This window comes from Camellia sinensis, chromosome 8, assembly GCF_055761805.1.
Source record: "Camellia sinensis isolate YWXY chromosome 8, ASM5576180v1, whole genome shotgun sequence".
Classification (NCBI taxonomy): domain Eukaryota; kingdom Viridiplantae; phylum Streptophyta; class Magnoliopsida; order Ericales; family Theaceae; genus Camellia; species Camellia sinensis.
The window spans coordinates 10247028-10270188 of record NC_138968.1 but is presented as its reverse complement, the minus strand read 5'-3'; the positions used below and the strand labels follow the sequence as shown (position 1 = coordinate 10270188).

General features: G+C 31.8%; 1 protein-coding gene across 2 annotated transcripts; it reads right to left on the bottom strand.

Moving 5' to 3' along the window:
• Positions 1-5806: 5806 nt before the first annotated feature.
• Positions 5807-16076, bottom strand: LOC114259205 (CDPK-related kinase 4). Of its 2 annotated transcripts, XM_028199201.2 has the most exons (11): positions 15302-16076; positions 12331-12461; positions 11515-11556; positions 11313-11421; positions 11062-11140; positions 8443-8739; positions 8176-8285; positions 7868-7972; positions 7659-7721; positions 6794-6961; positions 5807-6141 (listed from the first exon to the last, which is right to left on the bottom strand). In XM_028199201.2, exons 1-11 carry the CDS (start codon positions 15824-15826, stop codon positions 6004-6006), a joined length of 1767 nt encoding a protein of 588 aa, XP_028055002.2. In that variant the 5' UTR covers positions 15827-16076; the 3' UTR covers positions 5807-6003. The 2 variants fall into 2 exon arrangements, with proteins under 2 accessions (XP_028055002.2, XP_028055003.2); XM_028199202.2 differs by lacking the exon at positions 7659-7721 and having other exon boundaries at positions 15302-16070.
• Between the last annotated feature and the right edge of the window lie 7085 nt (positions 16077-23161).

Below are 23161 nucleotides of genomic sequence, written 5' to 3'. Positions count from 1 at the left end.
ATCTTAGCATTTATTAACTTCTTTCAACTCGCAAATCTTATCATCATGATAACACTTTCATGCATTAAGTACAAGCATAAAAAAAATTCTTTAAAATCCAACACATATGAATTCCTTGAAAAGTCCCAACACATATGATTATTATCTCTCATAATAACATTTTAATATATTAAGAACAAGCATAATTTTTTTTTTAAAAAAGTCCAACACATATGATTATTATTAAAATATTAAACTTTAATATAATATAATAAAAAAAAGACATTTAATTCCTTGAAAAGTTCAACATATATGATTGTTATCAAAATATTAAACTTTAATATAATGTAAAAAAAAGAAAAAAAGAAGACATTTTAAAAAAAAATATTTTAAAATCACAATTCACATATATAGATAATTATAAATATAATCTGTGCATAGCATAGGTGATATACTAGTATTAGTCTAACCCAGAATTTAGTTCCAATTAAGTTCAATTGTTCACAAAAAATTGGACGAGTTATTGAGTTAGTGGGTGGGAGATAATAAGACTTGTTCATTTAATTTTATTTAAATTTTTTTTATTAATTAATGACACTATATAAATCATATAGAAGTCCCTCATAGTTGTCTTTTGTTTTTTGGATATTAAACTTAATTTTTTTCTTCTTCTTGGAAAATAAAAATTGCAATGATTGTGATGTAAGAATACTTTAAAAAATGTCTCATATAAATCTCGAATGAATCAAATGATTAAAAATTATTAAAATCTAATTGACTTTTTGTTAAGATTAATACATCTAAGTGAAATTGAGGTCTTGTTTGTCATTAAAAAAAAAAAGTTAAAAAGTCACTATCCTATTTAAATCACATCATCTTATTTAAGTCATATCACCTCTCTACAAAATCATTTTAAACTCAACTCATATTTCATAAAAAGCAAAAAGGTGTACTTATTTAGAACATTCCAAACAACCCTTTAAAATATACTGATAGGTCTTAATTTTTTTTAAAATAAAATGTATATAGCCCTGTTTGGATGTCAATTTGGACTAAAATAATTATATAAGACAAAATATGCTATTTTAATTAAATATGACAAAATTTTACATTCAATCTATAATCATTTTATTTTTTTTCTTATAAAAATTAAAAAATTCATCTCAAACGAGACTTTTTAATTCCAAACTAAAATAATCAAAAAATTCAAAACTCAAAAACTCAATTCACACCTCAAACAAATCCTATGTCTAGTCTCTTCCAGATCCGCTCACATAAATTTGACCGTTGTTCACAAAAATAACCAAGAAGTTTGTGTTCCACCCCCAAATTCTAGGACGCTTAGCTGTTATCAATTTATTTGTTTTTTATTTGAAGTTGGAGGTTACAAATGGGTAGGTATGAACGGATTTAAATGGGTAAGGGATAAATTGTGTTTGATTTTAATTTTTTGCATTTAATTATTTGAAAATTTATTTATTTATTTATTTTGTTTTTAATGAATATTTTTAAAATTTTAAGTGTTTTTTTACTTTTTTTTATGCATTTTACTTAGATGTATTTAAAAAGTAAAATATTTTAAAAAATCAATAAATACACAAGAATATAAAAAATATATTAAATTTTTTGTATTTTTTTATATTTTTAGTATTTAGTGAATTTTTTATAGATTTTTTTCACAAATATTATACTTTTTAAGTATATTTATGTTAAGTGTATCTAAAAATTAAAAAAATCACTTCAAATATTAAAAAAAATCAATAAAAATAAAAAAATAAATAATTTAATTTTCTAAAAAGTGAATTTAGAATTCACAAACCAAAAAAACTGAAACTATTGGTCAGATGCGGGTCATACTATACCCGACCTGCCCATACCCCCACCTCTTTTTTTGTTTTTGTTTTTTTAAAGCATGCCTTTCGCTGCGCAAGAAACAGTGTTTATCAAATATAATCAATGTGTTTAGTTTGAGTTTTTTGGATTAAATTTTTTGAAAATTAAATTTTTTAATTTTCGTATTTTTTTGTTTTTAGTGAATATTTTTAAAATTTTAAGCATTTTTTTTTTACTTTTTAGACATACCTAACATACATATACCTAAAAAATAAAAAATTTGAGAAAAAATATTTTAAAAAATTAATAAATACATAAAAATATAAAAAATGTACTGAATTCTCATATTTTTTTTATATTTTTGGTATTTAGTGAATTTTTAAAAGGTTTCTTTTATAAATTTTTTACTTTTTAGGTATATTTATGTTAGGTATGTCCAAAAAGTAAAAAAAAAAATTGCTTAAAATATTAAAAAAATTCAATAAAAACAAAAAAAAACATGAAAAATAAGAAAATAAAATTTTCTGAAAAGAATTTTTGAAAAACTCTAACCAAACATGCTATAGGATCATCACCTTATTCAGAAAATTTTAAGAACCATTATTGCATCTTCTATTTAAATTTCAAGTTTTATGTTTCGTATCATATAACTGAAAATGAAACTATTCTTCCATAAACACTGTTTTTCATTATATTTCAAAAAAAGCATAAAACTTGTTTGGTGAATTATTTGAAGAAAAAAAAATACTTTTTTAAAAATATTAAAAGTTGATTTCAAATGTTCAGAAACTATTTTTAGATGAATTATTCTTTGAATTAAAAAAGAAACAGCAGCAACCATGAGGTCAATGTTCAAATCTATTAACGTCGTGTTTGTTTGGAGGATTGGGGAAGAGATTTAAAAAGAGAAAGGAAAAGGTACGTGAAATTATATAAAATATACGTATATTTTATTCACATTTCAACTACTTTTTTTTCATTTTTCTTTCAAAATCTTTTCTCAAATTTCCAAACCAAGCAAAGCATAAATGAACCAACTAAAAATCATACTACCTAAATTTATAAAAGACAAATTACACGGATCTCCCTTGAATGTTGCAATAATTACACTTGTTCCCATGAGCACGAGAAAGTTACACCACCCTCCCGTGAGTACAAGAAAATTACAGATACATGCACTGGGTAAGGTTTTCTAAAAGGGTTTCGTTGTGTCAAAATGGGGTGGATGGGTATCATATGAGTTATGACGTTTGTAGTTTTTTATTATGATTGACTGTGGTATTAATAGTTAGGACTCATTGTAATTAGCTATGATCTATTATGATTATTATTTTGATTATAATCAAGTTTTTTTTTTATTATTATTAGTCATATACGCACAAATAGCGCATCTAAATCAATTCAATCTCTACTGAACAATAATTTAGTGTAGAGGTTCTTTTGTTTAGTTTTCATTGTTTGGTAAAAATTTTTGAAAAAAAAATTAAAATAGTCTAGTGAAAATGTAATATTGAAGAAAAAATACTCATCATTTTTATGGTTTTATATTTTTTGAGGGCGAAAATAAATTTTAAAAATTGAAAATTATTTTTTTGGTAATTATTTTTGTCAACCTAAGTTAGATTTTTTCAAAAAAAAATTCAAAAAACTAATTCTGAAATCAAAATAAAAAAAAAATTACATGAAAAATGGCTCAGTATTGCCTTCTTTATAAAGGAAATTAAGGGCTGGTTTGTCAAGTTTCAAAAAAGTCAAAAAGTCACTATCCTATTTAAGTCACATCACCTCTCTAACACATCATTTCAAATCCAATCCAAATACAACCTATATTTCATAAAAAGTCAAAAAATACACTTATTTAGATCATTCCAAACAATCCCTAAATGAATCAAAAATCAAGGGCACCAGTCACATCATGGTCAAACAAATAGAATATTCACGGGAAAAATTATTAATCAGTCTTGGAACGTCACGTGGTTATATTCCACATCAATCACAATTTATTATAATTTTTATGTTTCTCAATCACTCAATACAAGTTTGTGAGTCTCACCTCCTCCATCAATCACAACACTATTAGAACATCACATAGCAGTGTCCCAAGACCAATCAATAATTTCTCTATTCACCAAATTCTAATGAAAGGGGCAATGTATAATGTGAAAATTAATTCTGGGGAGGGCTGTGTAATTTTCTCATGCTTATGGGGCCAAGTGTAACTATTGCAACACCCAAGTGAGGTTCGTGTAATTTATCCATCAACACTGCTGCATAGCTCGAATTTGAGTTTGGCCTGAATGACTTGAAATTTATCTTGTCTATCATCCGGCTAGTCATCTTATTGGTCGTCCAGCAAAAAGGCTAACAGTTACAGTCAATAAGATGATAACTGCGGTAAACAAGTGTTTCACCCAATCGTTTAAGTGGTCGTCCAACCGATCCTCTAGTGAATATCAATTCGGACCATTCAAACCCCACCTTTTCGAGTTAGGGGGCTGTTTTCTTTACCCATGTACAAAATATAATGTATGGAAAGAACGGTACATCTTATATCTGCTTGTCTGTGCATCAAGCTGTTGGATTTTTGACGGATATATTATTTTATTTTAATTGGTTGTCCAATGGGTATGGCTACTTAACCTACTTTCATTTAACAACAGATAATAACCCAATTACAACTCATTTACATGAACAGAACGATCCAAACCCATTTATTATGGCCGGGTTTGGACGGATCAATGGGTTTGGACTTAAATTACAACTTCCATTTGAAGTTAAAATCTTGTCCTGATCTCTCCTTATGTCTGTTCCAAAAAAAAAAAGATCTTCCCTTATGAATTCCACATCTCAAACTCAAAAACAATAACAAAAACAAAAAATCATGGAGCATAGCCTCTCTTTTTTTCTGTTTCTTATTTTTTTGGGTGATGGTTTAAAATAAATTTTAACCGGACAATATAATTTTTATGCGATACTGCTGTGCTTGTTCAACTTGCTTGAATATTGAGAAAACCATCTCCTTATGGAAATGTAATTAGGCAACCCCAAGGTTGGGCTTGGTGATCAAGGCATGCGGTGATCTTAGATTTGAATCTTCTTAGGTGCAAAAAAATTTCTTCGGGCCGGTCAATTCATAAAAGGTTCTCCTCAATTTTAATTGGATCCCCATTAATGGAGGATAGAATTAGTCTCCTGAATTAATTAATTTTTAGGACCGGATACCAAATTATCAAAGGAAATTAAAAAGATAAATTACGCTTTGCCTCTTTTATGTTTGATCATTTTCTCACTTTGACTTTTAAAATTTATTTTTTTTCTCACTTTGACCATTTATATTTCAGTTTTTCTCATCTTACTCCTAGAGCTAATTTTGTCAATATGTCATTTTCTGTCTAAATTTTAACAAAAATTAACTTTAAGAGTAAATTGAGAAAAACTTGAAATATAAAGAGTCAAAGTGAGAAAAAATAAACTTTAAGGGCTAAAGTGAAAAAGTGACCAAATATAAAGGGAGCAAAGTGTAATTTATCCAAATTTCAATATAGGAATGTCCAAGGAAGGATAACATTATATGGACCTTATAATTCCAAGAATTTAGGACTAGTTGCAACTAGTTTTTATTTTTAATTTTTTTGGTCATTAATTTACAATAATGCTAGGTGGTCGGAAAATTCATGACTCGAAACACTCAAAACGACGTCGTTTTGAGTATAAAACAACGTCGTTTTGACACATTTGAACCATTCGAACCACACAAATTCGGCCCACCAAGCATTTTTCATCAATTTAATAGTTGCAACTAGTTTGACAAATCCGAATTAGTGTAAGAAACCGTCGTTGGAGAACAAAAAAATGACTAGAATATAAAAAATAATTCACTAAAGACAAAAACTGAAAAAAAACAAAAAAAATTAAAAACTAAACCAAACCACCTAGGATTTCAGCATATGGTTCTGTATACACATCCTGTCGATTAGATCATGAAAACATATAATTTCACAAGAGTTGGAATGGAGTTGTATTGCCTCAAGAATCTTGATATATGATCCTGTCTTCACATTCATTTCTACACAAGTAATAAAAAAATATAAACAAATAAACAAATAAAAAAAGAGAGAGAGAAGAAAATAAAGCACTTCTCAAGGAAGTTTATTGTGACAATTACTATATATATGTCCCTCAGTAGACATGCTATTGATGTTTTGTATTAGTACTACGAATTGTCACACCATGCAACAACTTGGTATACCCAAGGAAACTGAGTTTTCCATCAGAGCTTCTAACCCAATCCTTGAGCAAAGAGTGCGTTGCCTGCCCCAAATTCATTTCCTGCACAAGCAATGTTACGAAAGACTGAAAACTTATGTAACATATCAAACAAATATCCTTAAAACTTAGTTCTTGATATTGTTTTTTTGTCGCCTGATTGAGTTGTGTTGTAGTTTGTCCATCATCAGTTTTGGTGCTTGTTGTAGATGTTTTTAGTTGCTTCGTAGTTTTAGGTTTTGCTCCAATGTGTTTCTGTTTTCTATTGTGTTTTTACTGTTGGACAGCTTGACATATATTGTTGGGCCCATTTTCTAATAGCTCAAGTTTTTTGGACAGATGGTGAACATGGCATGAGAGTTTAGGTTGAGAGAGATCTTGGATTCTAAGTATCTTTGTTTGCATTATTTCTTCTCTTGTTTGCATTATTTCTGCTCTCCTTTGTATGTATGAATGTTTTTGCATTCTTTCTTCTTTGTATGTATGAATATTTGCATCTCCAGGGGCAAAACGAGGTTGCATGTGAGGAGGGTGTTTCTAAAACTCATTGCTTACCCAAAAAAAATATATATATATATATTTGCAAATCAGTGGTATTTGTATAAAATATTTACAAATTGATGAAAAAACTTATTTAATTACTAAAATTGATAAAGTTACACTGAAATGCAATTTTGTCCCAAGAAAGGCAATGTTACACAAGATAGAGGTGTACCTGGGCTAATTCCTCGATTGAAATGACTCGGTTTCCTTCTTGTTCAAAATACTCGAATGCTGTACTTGCAATATTCTCCCAACCTTCAAGAGCCTCAAGCTGATACGTGCTAATTGCAGCGGCACAAAATTCCTCAAAATTCATCTTTTTATAAGTGAGCGGCTCCATCTTCAATTAAAATTTACAAGCATTAGCCTAAGGTCTAAGAAACAAATGAAATACCGTCGTCGTCGTACAAAAGGCAGATGAAAACACATAAATACGGGTTAAGCTAAAATGGCAATAGAATGGCAACCAATAACAAGTTTAATGTTCTATCTCATCTATATCAAAAATCTATGGTTTTATGAATTGAACAGAGAACAAGGGAAGATGAAAAACTAACAGTATACATGCCTCACTGATATGATATCGTTCAAATCTTTAGTATTATAGCATACAACCATCACAATCATTACGCACAATTCATACGGATCAGGATTCTCTGCAATGGTTTTGGTGTAGTAATCCAACGGCCTATATTTAAAGTAGAGGCAAAACTACATCATTTTAGGATGTATGGTTTTAATGTTATTTTACTTTAATTTTAACTTGAAGCGTTGGATTATGTACTTTGCTAGGGTGTCTTGCTGTGATAAAAAGTACGACAAGTTCATTGTAGGAAAACCATGGCAGAGAAACAGGTCTCAACTCATAACACTCAATAGAACCCTATACCCCAATCACCCATCTCATAGCATGCAGAAACTTTAATGACAAAAACAACTTTGACATCAAAAACAAAAGGAAAATTGTATTTTTGCCAGCAATATCCACGTCAATCTAATTTCAAATTTGTCACTGCAAGTACATAGACATGTCTCACCAGTTTTAAAATATCAGGAACCCTTGACTCTTTCATGGCATCAGTTACATTTTTGGTAAGGGCCTGCAAGTTTTTTTAGGTCAAATAAATGGACATAAAAAAGAAATCAAATACCAAGGAATACTAGCAGATACATTTATTATTAAAAAACTGTATCACACTGTGACTAGCTTCTACAAAATTTTAATTTAAAGAGATAACCAACTAACCATTTTGAAATTATTGAGTGAGACACACCCATCTTTTGGTTCCAATAGCTCAAATTGAGCCCTCAGGTAAATGAGTTCATCTTCTGTTAAAGCATTTGAGAGAGCCTGCAAAATAGAAAAATGAGCACAAAAATATACAAGCTAAACCAGACTGCATCGTGTATAAATTGTCACCAGAACAGCTGCCTTAATCAAAAGGTGGACCGCATCAAATACCATATACAGGCATGCATGTCAGTACATCAATCATGTGCAGCCTCTTTCATTAAGATGTATGCGAATCAACAAGGACATGATAGGTAAATTACCTTAAGCACTGCACGCTTCAAAGGTGTGGCACGAACATATGACTTCACTAATTTGTAGATCAGAATATCTAACGGCACAGAGTAGTTTTCATCTCGCAACCACGGGTGAGCTGCAGTTATGGAAGAACTCATTACTTTCAATAGAATTGTAAGAAATTTCCAGATGCCACTATCAGCAACAATATGACTAAAATAAAAAATGCCCGAAATCAACCCGTGTTGTGTGTGCCACGCAAAGAACACATTGATTGTCCAATTCAAACTTACTTAGTGCTTGGGCAGCAGTCATTCTTTTCCTGTGATCCTTGTTCAAAAGCCGTTTGAGAAAATCTTTGGCTTCTGCTGATACCCCAGGCCAAGGTGAATCATCAAAATTTGGATCGGCCCTTAGGACAGAACGAAAAATTCCTGATTCAGTTCGTGCCCAGAAGGGTCTGCTCCCACATAACAGTATATATGTTATCACTCCAATGCTCCAAATATCTGCTTCAAGACTGTATGATCTATGGAGTACTTCTGGTGCAACATAGTATGCACTGCCAACAATATCATTGAGACGTTGATCTGCACAAAGTACAAAAAGCAAGACAAGAATAGATAAGAGAAAACCGATGGAATATTTTAATTTAACAAAATATACATGCAACTGAAAGTCGAGCAAAGGACCTCCCATAAAAGTGTATAAACAGCCACAGGTGCTTGTTAGTACTCATGATAAATGGTGCAATCATAAGATGCTCTCATTTGGTTATATCAAGATCGGGGGGGGGGGGGGGGGGGGGGGGGCGTGGAATTCCTGGTCTGGGAAAGGGTTAGGAGATCACCAACTCAAGCAGTTTTATGCAAATATAGAGGACTACTTACTTTCATATAAAAATTTAGTCGAAGAAAGCTAAATCTTACAGATAGTGTTGTTAAAAAGAGGGGAGTATTAAATATTGTTGTTAGCAACTATGTTAGATATAAATGAGATCTACAAGACTACAACAATATGTCCTTTTCTACTGAATTTGCTGTCCATTAACTCTGTTTTACATTGTAGTGCACTTTGAAATGACCTTTGTGGGTTTTGGTCATTATTTTTTCCCCATTTTTCATTTACTGATTTGTGCATGTTAATAAAACCATACTTAGTTTTAGTCCTATTTTGTTACTCCAGTTCCTTAGCTTTGAATTTGTAAATATTCCCATTTATTATCTACTCAAAATTTCTAAATCTGAAGTTTTAGAGAAAGAACAAAAACAGATGCTTACAAGAGAGCCAATTCTCACGAATATTATAACTTGGCCATCATTTTCTATTAGCAAAGTCCTTAGAATCTCAACTAAAACTAGCTCCAATCCAATCTAGGCTCCTAATTGCAACAACCTTAATGGTTGGCACGTTAGCCAACCATATTATGTACCACAATATCAATTTTTGGAACCACAATACATTTTTTAGTTGAAAATTTATTCTTTAATTAACAAAATGGGGTGTAAGTTCATCTTTAAGCACCAGAACAACTGCCCTTCTTAAATATTTCTCTTTACTAATCCTCTCTCCAGAGATTTCATTATACGTAGTCTAAGATGTGAATTGTGAAAAAAAAAATAGGCCAACTGATTCCCGTCATTCCACGTACTTTAAAAAAAGAAAGCAAATAAACAAAACCTTCCCATAAGCACCCATTTTATTTAAGTGTTTGGCATGTCAATAAGGTCCTTACAAACTTTAAAGAAGTAAACGGTCCAAAAAACTTTAAAGGAGTAAAATAGGGATAGCATATCTTCAAGTGACCATAATAAACAATCTAGAAACTCATGGTCAGTATCATTAACAAATCAACAATGGCCATTTTGGAGATATACAAAGGCCCATTTTACATATAATGTCATTTAAACTGATGCCTTCATAGCGGAGTTGCAACTTTGAGAACAATATGGTATATGGTTGGAGAAGTTATGAAGCACGGATACTCCAAAAAAAGTGTCATACGAGTATCGGATATGGATACGCGTCTAATGTGGCGGGATACGTATTGGATACGACAAATAAGTATCTGATTTTTTATTTTTTTTCAATTTCGGATACAGGAGGGATACACGAAGGATATTTGAGGGATACAACAGGATACGTGAGGATGCGTGAGGGACACGCCAGTAAGTATCTAATTTTTTTTCTATTTTTTTATTTTTTATACTTTAATACGCCAAATAAGTTTATAAATTTTTTCTAATTTTTTTATTATTTTATATTTATATTTTTTATGAACGTATCCCCGCCGTACCCCATATCCTACTTTTTCATTTTGGCATATTGCCGTATCCGTATCTGTGCTTCCTAGACGGTATGATAGGAGCCTATTCCAGATAGAAAATAGTCATAGAGGACTATCTATGTGGTCCCAGGGGTCATCCGAATTGGTTGGTGGGTGTGCACCCAAACAACCAACGAGGGTTCGAATCACCTGATTAACATAGTGGTTGCGTAGGGATGGGGGCTCCCTAACTTCACCCAGGGTTTACCCTGCAGAGGTGGGTCCAAGGGCCCTGCCTTAGTGGGGTTCCTTGTCAACCCCAAAAAAATAAGACTATCTACATCAGGCAACATTCCTAAGAAAAATGGTGAAATCTACAACTTTTTCTGACCATACCAAAAATACATAAGAAAAATGGTGCATCTAAAGTGAAGGGATTTCAAAAGCAAAGACCAAAAAGAATGGTGAAATCAAAGCATCCAATTGTTTTTATAAATCCCTTGACAACGGAAACATGAAAGCCAAAAAAACAGCATAGAATAGTGCCAATACAAATAGATCAAATGGATTTAATACTTATTGAGCAGAAAGTAGTCACCTAGCCAAAAGGAAGTAGAAAAATAATTCAAGTTTGTTCAGCAATTACCTGGGCTGATAAAATCAGATAGACCAAAATCTATCAACTTCATAGGAGCATCCTCATCTCTAGTAGTAAAGAGAAAATTCTGTCAAGCAATTAGATCATATAAGCAATTGGTTAACAATGGAAAGAGAAATGAGCATATAAAACAAACAATTCTGCATGCCTATGGACAGTGTTTTGATTTCCCGAATGAACAATATTCCAAATGACAAGAATCAAGTAAATTACTGAAAAGCTCTGTTCATAATAAATACCTCTGGTTTTAGATCACGGTGTACGACACCTTGAAGATGACAGAAAGCAACCACACTTAATATCTGGATGACAATAGCCTTAGCATCTTTCTCCGTGTATCTTCCACCTCTGCAACAAAATAGTAAGGTTTATCTTTAAGAACCCATTGAATTTGATGGTAAAAAACTAAACACCAACATGAGTGGTAATTTCTATGTCTACCTCGATAAAATTCTGTCTAGTAATTCTCCACCTTCACATAATCTGTTAAGACAAAATCCTAAATGCTTTAGAACAAACTTTATGACGTTGTTGAAAGTTCATGTATACAAATCCAGCAGCAAAACTGGCACAAGTGAGAATATTCTAACCCAAAGATTTTCAACAGAAGCAACTATCTTTATGCATTTAATTGATGAAGTGTATTAGGAACCAGAGTAACAGCCATATAAACGTTTGGAGATCTAGAGTACTTGAAGAAATTAATGTTACTTGAAATCTTCTATTCCTCCTAGTGTACAGTTCACCGGATATGATAAGGATAAGGATATGGGACATGTTGGATCCTCTATTGTTTTACATGCTTGAAGAAGAAGCTCACATTTGACAGTCAGAAAAAATTTAGCCTCTCAAATGGATGGGAGATAGAAATCCCATTTTGCCCCTAAATCAGATGTACTTTTAAGCATATTCCTAAGCAATAACAACATCTTATGTGGTAATATTATACATTATACAATATATTTAATTGTTCAAGATGTGTTCATGTACCTGTACCCAACTTCTGGATACAAATCCTAAGATTTAGGGTTTAAGGAGATTTGATGCTTGGACACACACCCACCTCCGATACTTGTATCCAAGTCCATGTAACATAGATTTGGACTAAGAGCGAATGATTTTGGAAGACATTTTATCACATTGATGAACTAAATAAGCAATTGAACAGAAGAGCAGTGTCTTAAGTAACTTCCAAGACTATTGAACCATGATTCTATATGCACGCCTTGAAATAATATTACAACAGGAAACACATACTCCATTACGATGTAGACGTTGTGGGCATCCTCAAAGGCATCGTAATATTTGATCAGATTCTTATGTCCAGACAAGGCTTTTAATATCATCACTTCCCTACGAACATCTTCAATTGATATTGCTGTTGTCATCTGCCAAATGACACTCGGTTAGTTACCTATTTTATGAATAATGAAATTCGTACCCGTCGACTGGGTCAAACAATTAATAGGTTTTATATAGTAGTGAAAAGTGTTGAAATTTGACTCACCTGTACAACATTGATACGGTGGCAGCCAAAAAAGAAACAAATGAGGGCAGAAATTTCAACATGTGATCCATAGTGAAGAAAGTACTAAGCTTACATTAAGACCATTAAAATACATCTGTGCAGCATTTATATCGGCTATCAATCAATTATTTTCTTTTAGTTAAAAATAATAGTTAGTTTACTCTATACCCCATCAAACAGCATCCAACTTTATCTACTAACAAGAGGATGAGATAACAAAACAAGTTTCAGATAACAAACTTGGCAAGCAAACCACAGACAGTGTACCAAATTTTTCTACACCTTTTTTTTTTTTTTGGATAAGTAATTTTTGATGTATTTTAACCCAACAACTTCATTTCAGATAAGGGATGCTCAGATTAATTGCTACTGCCAAATTCATCACTCGCCATCATCTCTACTTCAGATTTCCAGCTTCTAAAACTTAAATTCCACAAAGAAATGCTGTTGATCAAAATACCTTTTAATCAATCCTATCTTGATCTATCGATCAACCAGGCAATTATCTCAAGTACCACAAGATTAATCTTCCTTGAAAGGTAGAGAGTGCAAGTATGAGGTCATATATTACCTTGATATTCACTAGTTCTTAAGTTTGACCAATGTTAGGAAAAATCCCTGCCGATAAAGCAGGAACATAATTGAGGAGATATGGAAGTAATACATGGAAAGGCTCTTGCAAAAATGGCTAAAATATAGCTATTTTTGTATATTGGCAACTCATACAATTACTTACAAGATATAGACAAAATGTTATTGATCAAAGCAAACATGGCTGGAACAACGCCCCAGAATCAGAACATACATGGAAAGCTAAATATTCAAATTTGTCCGAGATATGCAATAAATCCAGAAACAGAAGATTTACTTATATAAACAATTAAAAACAGTCACACCAATGGAAGTTTCCAAGCATCTGATGCTCAATGTGACACATATTCATCGGTAAAAAGGAAATTGGCAATCATTCCTAACGCATCTCATCACTTTGCATATTTCAAACAGTAAAACTTTTGTCACTATAATTTGTCGTTCTCAGAATATTTCTCATCTTGTCCTAAATCTCAGAATAATAACCTTCTCTAAATGTGGTATGATGGAACAATTGCTCTCAAAACATTGTGAAGCTAGATGTGTAAACTATAATGAGAAGCTTCACCACAAATAATTTTCTGCCTAGCGCGTTCCAGGTCAACCTCGAATGCCTCCTTCCCTTGCATGTAGATATTCATCCACTAAAATGCAGTTTAAGCTCTAACTCCAACTTGGGTAGTAAAACAATTCTTCCAGGGCTGGCTTAAGCCTCCACGAGGCCTAAAGCAAAATTTTATTGCGAGACTTTTTATATTTTAAACTTAAATGTAAATAATATTTATTATTTTTAGTAAATTATCATGTAAAATTCATTTTAAAAAAAAAAAGAAATTAAAAGTGCCAAAACTTACAAATAAATAAAACGTAAAAATTCAAAGTGAAGACTAAGAAAGGTTTGTAGAACCTATTTCAAATAGGTGGGGCCTCTTTTAAAGTAAGCTTTTTTAAAATTATATATTATAAGCTTTCTAAAATTTATGGAGCCCTTTTCAATGTGAACCTTTATTTATTATAAAAAATTAAAAATTTAAAAAAAAATGGTGCATATGACCAAGGATGGATCTAGGGGGAGGGGGACCGCACCCCCAAAAAATTGAAAAATATCATACCAAACCAGTGGATATTTTTACCAAAATTGTAAAACTTGTATTATACTTATGGGAGTATATCTTTTTTCTTTTTTCTTGTGTTGGTTTTGTGAAGGCCGTCGTCAAAGTGGACCTTATGAGAAACAATTGAGTTGTATTATGATTTATTATTATATATGAAAATTTTGGGGCTTTTTTGCAAATGAGGCCCCAAATTTCTGTTATTTATGAATTGAGATGTGGAAAATTTCTGTTCCATTGAGAATGGACTAGACTGTTCGCAAAGAAAAGGCTGGTCCAAAACTCCGAATTTGTACAAGAGTATCTTTTAATTGCTATAATAAAAAAAGATAGCATGTTTGGCGGCCCAAAAAGTGCTTCCTAAACTACACAACTATGTAGCAACCTTGAATTTGGATTTGTTGAATCTGGGGTTCCAACTTCATGGTAAAAGTTGGAGAAATCCCATTCATATGTCCAAAATTCAAAGGTTTAGATTGTGCCAATTGAAAAATAATTGCCCACTCTCTCCCTGATTTTTCTTGCGAGAAAATAAACTACTTCCTCCCTCTTTTTCATTCAGGCCTTCCATTATTAGACGGACAATTGAGATTTCTCCAACTTCACTGCTGCTGTTGAAACTCTAAATCCAACAAAACCTGATAATTCACTTTCCCTCTGGTTAGTAACGCTCAAGTAACTCAAATTTAAATATAATCAACTACCACAATCAACGCCGCAACATGTCATATGATTTGTAACTAATTAGCATGCTTTCAACCAATTCATCATCCTGAAAGAGATACCTACCAGAGTATTGAACTATTTCAACTAACCTAATAGTCCAAATCCTTAAATACAAAAAGAACCTGTCATAAAGATCACAAATCATCAAATTTAGCTAAATTTTCAATCCCAACCTTTCTTGTTGGAACAAAATTTGAAATTCAATAAACCAATTGATTTCACATAATTACACTCAAAAGTAAACAATAACAACAACATACCACATTCATACCTTAGCTTTGGAAATTATCTTCACAGCCACAGGTTGATTCTTAAGCTCTCCCTTCTTACCCTTTGCACAACAAGTATGACCAAAATGCCCTCGCCCTACCTCCTTCCCCAATTCATACTTGGCGGCAAAGTTCTTCGGATAACCGAAGCTCTTATCGAGCACTTCACCATCTCCACCGTCGTCTTCCGGTATCGGCCCCTTCGCCGGCTTCGGCGGCGCCTGCCGCTTCAGAATCGCCGACATGATCGGCTTCGCCGGCGATGGCGGAGGGAAAGGCCACTTGAATATCCTCCGCGGAGTCATCGCCGGCGACGGTGCAACTCCGGCGGGGTAAGGACTTTGCCATGGGCTAGCCGAGAAGGAGTGAGCTGGAGTGTTCTTATTGGACTGGACGTCTACGGTTCCGTTACCGGAGGGAGTCGCCGCCGGAAGAGGCGGTTTTGCGCGGTGGTTGGGGGCAACGGAGACGGTGGTGTCGTCCTTGACGACGGAGGCGGAGACGTTCTTGCTGCAGCAATGCCCCATCGGCGGCGATGAATCCCGATCAAGATCGATCGGTCAAAGTCTACACATTGGACGGTTGATGGTAGACTTTTATTACTACAACAAGAAAATATTACAACTTCGCCGGCTATATACCGTTAGTTATATAGACACAAATCATATAATATATAGAGAGAGAGAAGGGATGGGTGCTAATTTTGGAGAGAGAGAAGTTGAAAACAACGATTTCTAACAAAGTAAACCAATTTTTTAATGGATTAATTCTATTTTTAATGTCTATGTTTTTTTAATTATTAATTGTCTATTAATTTTTTGGAAAAAACAATTTTATTTCGCTTTCACTGATTTATATTTGGTTATTTTTTTACTTTAATTTTGTGTTTGATTAAGAAATTTGATGAAGGGATTTAGAAAGATAAACGAAAAGAAAAAAAATATGTATGAAATTAAGTAAAATATAGATATATTTTATACATATTTTATTTACTTTTTGCCTTTTCTTTTCTTTTTCTAAATTACTCCTCAAATCCTCCAACAAAAAATTTATTTTTTCTCTCTTGGACCCTTTATATTTCAAGTTTTTTTTTCTCCAAATTATCCCTAAACCTAATTTATATTCAAAATTAAACATAAAAATATCATGTTGACTATAACATAACATAGGAAATATATTATTATATTATGATTTAGATTTTTCAGATGTGTAAAATATATAAATATATATATACATATATATTTATATCCATATATATTTATATACATATATATTTATATCGCTGGACTATTAATGTATTATTTTCTATTTAATTTTGAATATAATAAGTTAGGTTTTAGAGTAAATTAGGAAAAATCTAAAATATGAAAGGCCAAAGTAAGAAAAAAAAATTAAGGTTAAAGTGAAAAAAATAAACTTTAAGAGCCAAATTGAAGAAATAATCAAACATAAAGAAAGTAAAGTGTAATTTATCCTTAATTTTACATAATAAACTTAACAATTTGAAGATGAAATTAAAAAAAAATTAAAAAAACAATAATTTATGAAATAAAAATGAAATTAAACTTTTTAAGAGTATAATGATTTTTGTAAACAAAATATATGCTTTGTGATTTTTCATTTCAATCAAAAATATTTATTATTTTAATTTATAATTTTAAAATATATGTATTAATGGAATGTTCGGAATGGAGTTAAATATTTTGTTTTTTAAAAATAAATAAAAAAGTTAAAAAATAAAAAATTATGTTTATTATCAACTAATCAGGTAAATGTCTTAATTAGGGATGCTCATGGAAGTTAGATAGAATAGACTCTTAGACACTACTCGTCCAAACTTAAGTGGATTAGAGAAGAAAAAAAAATCAATCCACATCATACTTGCTGTAAACCAAATTTAATTCTTATAAACTCACGCTTAAAATAAATTTCAACCACTTAATAATTTTTTTAGAAATTCAAACATTAATGTCTCATTATCATCTGTAACCTATAATTTTATTTTAAAATAATATATAATCCCAAACACTAGTCCATATACATGGGAGAGAACAAGGCTACATAGTCTATCTTGTGGGTAGAAGTTTTCACTTTGATTGTCTCTTCTCTTATTAAAAATATAAAAAGTGATAACTCCATCATAATTTTTTAATTAACTTGATGAGGACTTGAATTAGAAAATGAGAGTATACATAAGGGCATATTAATAGTTTGAACCTCGAGATTATTTCACTTGAAATCAAAACACTCCTTCGAATGAATCGATGTTGGTCCTTCACTTAGTGGATGTACTTTTGTCATAGGAATTGAGGTTTAAAGATGATTAATTGCTTAACATTATCCTTCCCTTTATAGAAAACAATCTCCTAAACAATGCTTAATATTATCCTTCCCTTAATTCTTTGGGAATTGACTATTAATTTTTTTTTAATTCAATTTTTATTTTTAGTATATTATTTTATACTCTTGGAACAATTGTATTTATAAATTTGACATTATTCATTCAAAAGTCTTACTAACAACATTTGTCAAAGACTATGATAAGTATCATAAAATGTCAAAATATTTAGTATTCTAATACATTTTCTCACATATTTCAAACCACAGTCCTAAGGGTTGTTCTTTGCATTTTGCTTGATTAAGTTTAGATTTGATAGCTTATCTAAATATTTTAAAATTATATTAAAGATCTTTGTCGTGATGTATTTGCAATAGTTATGCAAAAGTTGGTATTTTAAATCATGTTAAAGATTCACCTTTAATTATAAATATGCTACTAATATACATTTTTTTAAATTTTTTTTTTTTATAGTTTTTCTATTCACTTATAATTTGTAAGTTTCTAATACATTTTACACATTTCAATACTAACGGTAGCTCTAGACTAAGGGCTTTTTATGGCACTTTCCTTCATTAAAACTAGATTTGATAATTTATCTAAATATTTGAGGATCATATTAAAAATCTTTATTGTAATGTATTTGAAATACCCTTTGAAATATTATGAAAAAATAATTATATGAAATCATGTTAAGATTCGCTTCAAATTATAAAGATGCTAAGATTCGCTTCCAACTATAAAGATGCTACTAATATGCATTTTTTTATGAATAATGTTTGGTGGCCCGAAAAATTCTGCCCCGAATGTCCCGAATGGCTGAAACGACGTCGTTTCAGCTATTCAATTTTTTTTTTTTTTTCTTCTTCCTCAGTCTGATACGCTCACTAGGGAGGAGAGAAAGAGAAAGAGAAAAATTGGGAGAGGGAGAGGTCGTCACCGTCGTCGTCGCCGATAGCCGATCGCCGCGCCTCCGCCTTCGCCGCCTCGCTACTCTGCTCTGATCGTCGCCGTCGCTGCTCTGATCGTCGCCTCCGCCCCTCGTCGGCTCTGCCCCGCTCGTCGCCTCCGCCGATCGTGTCGCCTCCGCCGCCTCCTCCTCCATTTTTTAGGCCCCCTCCATTCCTTCCTCCCCCTCCCCCTCCTCCCCCTCCCCCTCCTTCCCTTCTTCGTCTTCCTCCTTTCTCCTGCTGAAAAGAAAAAAAAAAAATAGGAAAATTTTTTTTGAGCCATTCGAGCCGCTGCCCATTCGGGCTCTGTAGCACCACTGTTTTTTTATATATAGTTATTCTATTCACTTGTAATAGGTAAGTTTATAATATTTTTATAAAACTCAACTTTAAATCTTTTAATTTTCATATCTATTAAAATGAAACTTAAGTTCAGAAAAGTAAAGAGGTAATGTGATATAAATAAGCCAATAAGTCAATAAACAGTTTATTTAGGCCTGGTTTGAGGTGTTCCAAAAAAGTCAAAAAATTACAAAAAAAAAAAACAAAAAAGTTACAAAAAAAACAAAAAAGTTATCACTATTCACAAATTAAAAATATAAAAAAATTAATACAAATAATATTTTAATCAAACCAACTGTACACAGTTTTCGGGACTGAATTGACCCCTTTAGTACCGTGACAGGGAAATTTTGTTTTTTACATATGTAAAATCACTAAGTTGGACGTATATGTTGGGCCCGTGGGGGCCCACCACGAGTCCTTTTTTGATAATCCGAACCGTTCAATGTGTAGAACTCGTTCAGAACTATGTGCTTGTAAAAAATCACATTGATCGAATATCGTTAACTGCATGATCAAATCAAGTTTGTATAAAAAATGGACGGTGTTATAGTTAATAGTTGACAAAAAAAACTAACACGATCAGATAACTATCGATATCCAATCAATGTGATTTTTTATAAATATATAGTACTCGACGAGTTCTACACATTGAACGGTTCCGATTATCAAAAAGGGACTTGTGGTGGCCCCCACCGGCCGAACAACACCATCCAATTTAAGCCCAAAAAGGAGACAATCATTTCTTATCTCCTAACCAATCCATTACCCTGCACAACGTGTACGCCTACTCCACTAACTTCTCCTACACATTGTTATATAATTTTTTAATACACATTTTTTCATAAAAAGTCAAAAAGTTAACTCAAACATCTATATTTTTTTCCTCATCTTTTTAGTCAAAAAAGACAAAAAGTATACTTATTTAAGAAACCCAAACAACCCTTTAAGACGTGCCCATGGCCAAGAATACCCATACTCCTCATTCCAACAATACCAGATAACAACCAAATTTATATGAACTTTTTAACTGTGTTTTACATTAAAATTTTTAAAATTATGTTATATTGTTTTTAGTAAAATAATTTACTTTTTAGATTTGCCTTTATGATGCCCTTCAAATGAGATTTATGTTGAATATGAAAATAAAAAATGGTAGGACCATGAAAGTTTATCCAAAAAATGAGATAAATGGTGTAAATTTAAAATTAGTGAGATTTGAGTTACAATTATAATGATTTTTGTTCATAAATGTACTATTTTGGAAATGTAGCATTGTTGCATGGAAATTTAAAGAAAAGAAAGGGGGATAGATCTACTTATCCTTACACTTCTAAATTGTTTTTTTTCGTTTTTATAAATTAAAAAAAAATGAGAAAGATCTATACATCAAGCACTTCCAAATTAAAATGGGGACAAATTTGCATTTGTGTGCACTTTTAAATAAATAAGAAATATAATAAAATTTTAAATTAAGAAACGGGACAAATATATCCATTTGTGCTCTTTTAATTACTTCTAAATAATAAAAAATGGGACATATTGTCAAATTAAAAAATGGAAGTACCACGTATACAATGATGAAAGCCCACAATGGTGCTAAGGAACGAGGACTATATTAGAACATATTCACATTCGTCCATCTCTTTGTATTTCTCTTTAAAATTTACACTACCTTTATCATTTTCTTCCCATAACAAATTGAAAAGAGGGGCAAAATCATCCATAGCTATAACACAAACAAAAAAAACATGTCCATTTGACTTAAAAAACTAAATGAAACAAATTTGTCTATGGCGGTTTTTTGTTTTTAAACACAGCTGTTTAGCAATTCATAACAGAGATAACTATACCTTTGCAATCTTAATTTGAAAATTGCTTTTGAACTATTTTGCAAGACTATTATTATTTTGTCTTTGATTATTATGTGAATAAGAAAAATGTTGGAACAATCTTCTGTGTAAATAAAATAAATTGAAACAACTTCAAATAAAATAAATAAAAATTTACAGAATTTATTTTGTCGAACCAAATAAAATTACAAAACCAAGTCGAGTGTGAGACACTCTGTCCTTAAGACAGATTCGCCCCGCTACGATACTTACGGTTGAGTGGCGTCTATCTCCCAAGATACAATGATCTTCACAAATTGTAGTAGTACTCCAAACAATTTGTTCGGCAAACCAAACCTATGTTCTAACTCTCTGAAATTTATTCCTAAACCTAATATATGAAGAATAAATGCAGTAGAGCAAAATCTAGATAGAAAAGGCAAAGAGCAGACTGATTTTCGGATCTCAAACAATGTTGGACAGTGCTGGTATATATAGAGCTGAACAGGTGCAAAAATTTGAACTGAACAGGTGTGTTTTGAATTGAACAGATATGAGTTTAAATTCAAACAGATTTGAAACTGTTTCAACAGATAAACTGTTGGACAGTTATACCTGGAACTGCTGGGCAGTTTCTGGAAGTTAAATAACTAAAAACCAGTTTAAATTTGTTGAGAAATTTCGAAGATAAGTTGTCTTAAATGTTGGACAAAAAATTAGAATTCAAATTTGAATTAAATTCTCGCAATATTATTTTGAAAAAATTCAAATGAGTCTTGTCCAAAAAATTAATACAAGAATCGACCCGACCCACACCCGCGCCCGGCACGGCTCGGCCGGCGGCGACGCGCGTGTGGTGGTTTGGGTTAAGGTCCACTTTGTCCATAACTCCCCCCTTCTACAAACTTGGGGTGCCCCTTGGAGCCCAACCCAAGTATTGTAGGCTAGAGCTTATAAACTCAACAAAACTCTCTACAAGTTTCAATGTGGGACAAACCTCACAAGGAAACCCACATTCAAAACTTAAATGTTCAATTCCACGAACCCGAAAACGACGTCATGTTCCCATTCACTCATAAATGGTTTTGACGAACCGTCTTCACCGTGTGACTTGCCACGCGGCAAGGAACACTTCACCTCTTCGGACCCGCCCCAAAAGACGTTCGGGGCTCACTCAATTTTGGGCTCAAAGTCGGCCCAAAATATGCCTATATTAACCATTTTTCCAACAGAAAATGCCAACCTCTGCCCAAAAAACAATTATTAATGTTGGTATTAGAAATGTTCACAGTTTGGTTGCGGCTGGGAAACTCTAATCCGTCATTCGTCTGCCGAATTGACGAATGCGAATTGGCGGATTGATGCGAATGGCAATTTAAACTTTTACAAATTTTAAACATAATACAATAATTTGTCAATTTTTTTTTTTTTTATAACAATCCAACTCAACATAACCAAAAGATTGTCAAGTAAATTGTCAAATACCAATAGTAAATACATATAAGAAAACTATGCATTATCAAAACTATTTCATTACTTTTTTTTTTATTCAAAAACTATTTAATTTGATTTTTTTTAAAAATGGCAAAATTTAACCTTATATTTTCCACACAAAATATCAAATATCAACCCTTACTATTTGATAAAAGGATTTTCAAATTGAAAACACAATAGAATATCTAAATTCTTTTTTAATTGAAAACACAAACAAAATATCTAAATAAATTGAAAACATAAAGTCTTACAAATTACTAGTGGTGCTTGCGATTTGACGGTTCGGTTGCGGTCAACAGAATCTTAAATCCGTTATTCGTCCAAAACTAGACGGATTGAAAAAAATCAATCTGCAACTGTCTGCTCGTCATCACGCATCCGTCTAAAATGCGGTGGATCAGATCGGTTTGATCGATTTAGGCAAGTCGAAATATCCGCTGCTAATCTCTAATTGGTATATGTATAAAATTAAATTATAATATATACGAAAATTGTATAGTTTAATATAAAGCTAATATGTGAAATATTTAAATTTTTTATATTAATTTTTTTAATGAACAACCATTGCACACTCGTTAACAACCCTCTTTAAATAATATCAAAGTTTATTAAATTTTCATAAGCTAACTTATAAAATTTTGATACATCTAATCAATTTTTAAAATTTGCATGGGCTAACCTATGAAGTTTTTAAAAAAACTGATTTTATCTTAAAATTGGAATAAAAAAAATATATAGCAAAAATACAGTTCCAAAAATGGGTGACACAAGATAACATCCAGTGTATCAGAGCCCAAGTCCAAGCCCCAAAAAGCCCAATGACAGCAACCCTCTATAAATGGCGGGAGTCTCCTTTGTATCGAGTTTTCTCAACACCCAATCATCTCTCTCTCTTTTTTGCTCCCA

Bases quoted from the DNA above. Each gene is read 5' to 3' on its own strand.
- LOC114259205 (XM_028199201.2), bottom strand. From the start codon at position 15,826: ATGGGGCATTGCTGCAGCAAGAACGTCTCCGCCTCCGTCGTCAAGGAC. The intron at 11,557-12,330 runs GTATGTGTTTCC...TTGTCTTAACAG, and splicing joins AACGTCTACATCGTAATGGA to ATTATGTGAAGGTGGAGAAT. The intron at 7,973-8,175 runs GTAATTTACCTA...TCTATTTTGCAG, and splicing joins TGAAGCGTGCAGTGCTTAAG to GCTCTCTCAAATGCTTTAAC.